At 66.8% G+C, this 1,564-nt stretch overlaps 1 protein-coding gene across 1 annotated transcript in view; it reads right to left on the reverse strand.

Moving 5' to 3' along the window:
* Positions 1–1,558, reverse strand: part of LOC107199606 (MHC class II regulatory factor RFX1-like) — a gene marked incomplete at its 3' end in the record, with an annotated part of 3,781 nt that extends 2,223 nt beyond the window's left edge. The window contains exons 1-6 of the mRNA XM_015616922.1: positions 1,431–1,558; positions 848–1,029; positions 612–731; positions 416–531; positions 209–327; positions 43–131 (exon numbers count right to left, since the gene is read on the reverse strand). Of these exons, the coding sequence (XP_015472408.1) occupies positions 43–131; positions 209–327; positions 416–531; positions 612–731; positions 848–1,029; positions 1,431–1,484 (680 nt within the window). The remainder of the gene's footprint in view (positions 1–42; positions 132–208; positions 328–415; positions 532–611; positions 732–847; positions 1,030–1,430) is intronic.
* Between the last annotated feature and the right edge of the window lie 6 nt (positions 1,559–1,564).

Consider the following 1,564-nt stretch of genomic DNA (forward strand, 5'->3'; position numbering starts at 1 on the left):
TGTCCCCCAGTGTCCCCCTGTTTTGGAGGCCCCTCCACTCACGCATCGGTCTCGCCGCTACAGCGCCAGAAGCTTTTCCAGAGCGTCTCCACCAGCGAGAACTGGAGGTTGATCATCACATCCACGATGGCCTTTGGGGGGCACAGCGGGGTCAGGGGGGTCCCCGGATGTGGGGAGGGGGTGGTTTTGGGGTCTGGGGGTTTCCTACCTCGCAGTGCTCCCGGTAGAGCTGCTGGAAGATGCGCAGGTCCTCGGCCCCTGTGCCCTCGGGGAGCCCCTTCCCCTGCAGGTCGATCTCGGGGAACTCCGGCAGCGTGCGGGAAGCATCTGCAGGGATCCGGGGCTCAGGGGGGGGGATCCCCAAAATCGGGGGGGAAGGGGCGTTTCTTGGGTGCACAACGGTGGGGGGGCTCACCCAGGAACTGCTGGTACTGCTGCACCTGGGCGCTGATGTCGGGGACGCCGGGGGGGGCCGGCCCCGAGGACACCCCGTTGGTGACCCCTCCCTCCACCTTCTGCACGGGTTTGAGGCTGCGGGGGGCGGGAAAAGGCCGAGGATCAGCGGGGTTTTGGGGGGCTCGGAGAGGGGGGAGCCGGCTGTTGCCCCTCACCGTTGTTTCTGGGCGAAGGGCTGCTGCCGCATGGCCAGGTGCTGCTGGTCCTCCACGAGCCGCAGCAGCGGCGACCCCGCCTTGATGCGCAGCCCGTAGTAGTGGTACTTGGAGTTCCCCCTGCGGAACGGGAGGCTTTGGGGGGGCTGGCTCCCCCGGGGTGGGCGGCCTGCAGCGCGTCCTGTGGGATTTCAGGGCGCTTTTTGGGGCGGTTTCGGGGTGTCTGGGGGTCTGACCTGGTGCCGAGGCGCCGCGTGCGCAGCCCCATGAACACGGAGCGGATGAGCTTCCCGAAGGAGGCGGCGTTGACGGGCTCCAGCTTGTGGCCCTGGCAGTGCAGCAGGTAGTGGCAGTACAGGGCGCTGCGGGGCAAACTCACCCCCTCGGCCGTCTCGTAGTTGTCCAGCAGCCACTGCACCTGCGGGGGGGGGAAAGGGGGAGTCACCCGCACCCCAAAAACCCCCTGGACCCCGCAGGAGCCCGCTGGGGTCCTGCCCCGACATCCCGAGGGCCGGCTGTTGTTGGGGGTTGTTGTAATGAGCGCTGTTTGTGGGGAAGGGATGTCCCCGCGGCCAAAGCGCTGTTTCCTTCCCAAAATCTTGGTATTTCCCTCACACATCTCCATTTTCCCCCCTAAACCTCCCATTCCCCCCCCCCCCCAAATCTTTTTTTTCCCGAACCTCTCTCCTTCCTCCAAAACCGATTTCCCTCGAATCTCCCGTTTCACTCCAACTCTCCAATTAAACCCCCGTTCTTTTCCTGCTGTTTTTTCCTTCCCATCCGCCCCCTTTCCCCCTCCCGAAGCCGCGGGGGTCTCACCGTGGCGGGGGAGGCGCGGGTGGTGTGAGCGTAGGCGGCGCCGCCGCCCCCCATGTACCCCCCCTGGATAACGTAGGTGCCTCCGCCGGGGGTCCCGGAGCCGCCCTGGCTGGGGGCGGGGGGGGTCCCCAGGA

This window comes from Parus major, unplaced genomic scaffold (assembly GCF_001522545.3).
Source record: "Parus major isolate Abel unplaced genomic scaffold, Parus_major1.1 Scaffold1336, whole genome shotgun sequence".
Taxonomy (NCBI): domain Eukaryota; kingdom Metazoa; phylum Chordata; class Aves; order Passeriformes; family Paridae; genus Parus; species Parus major.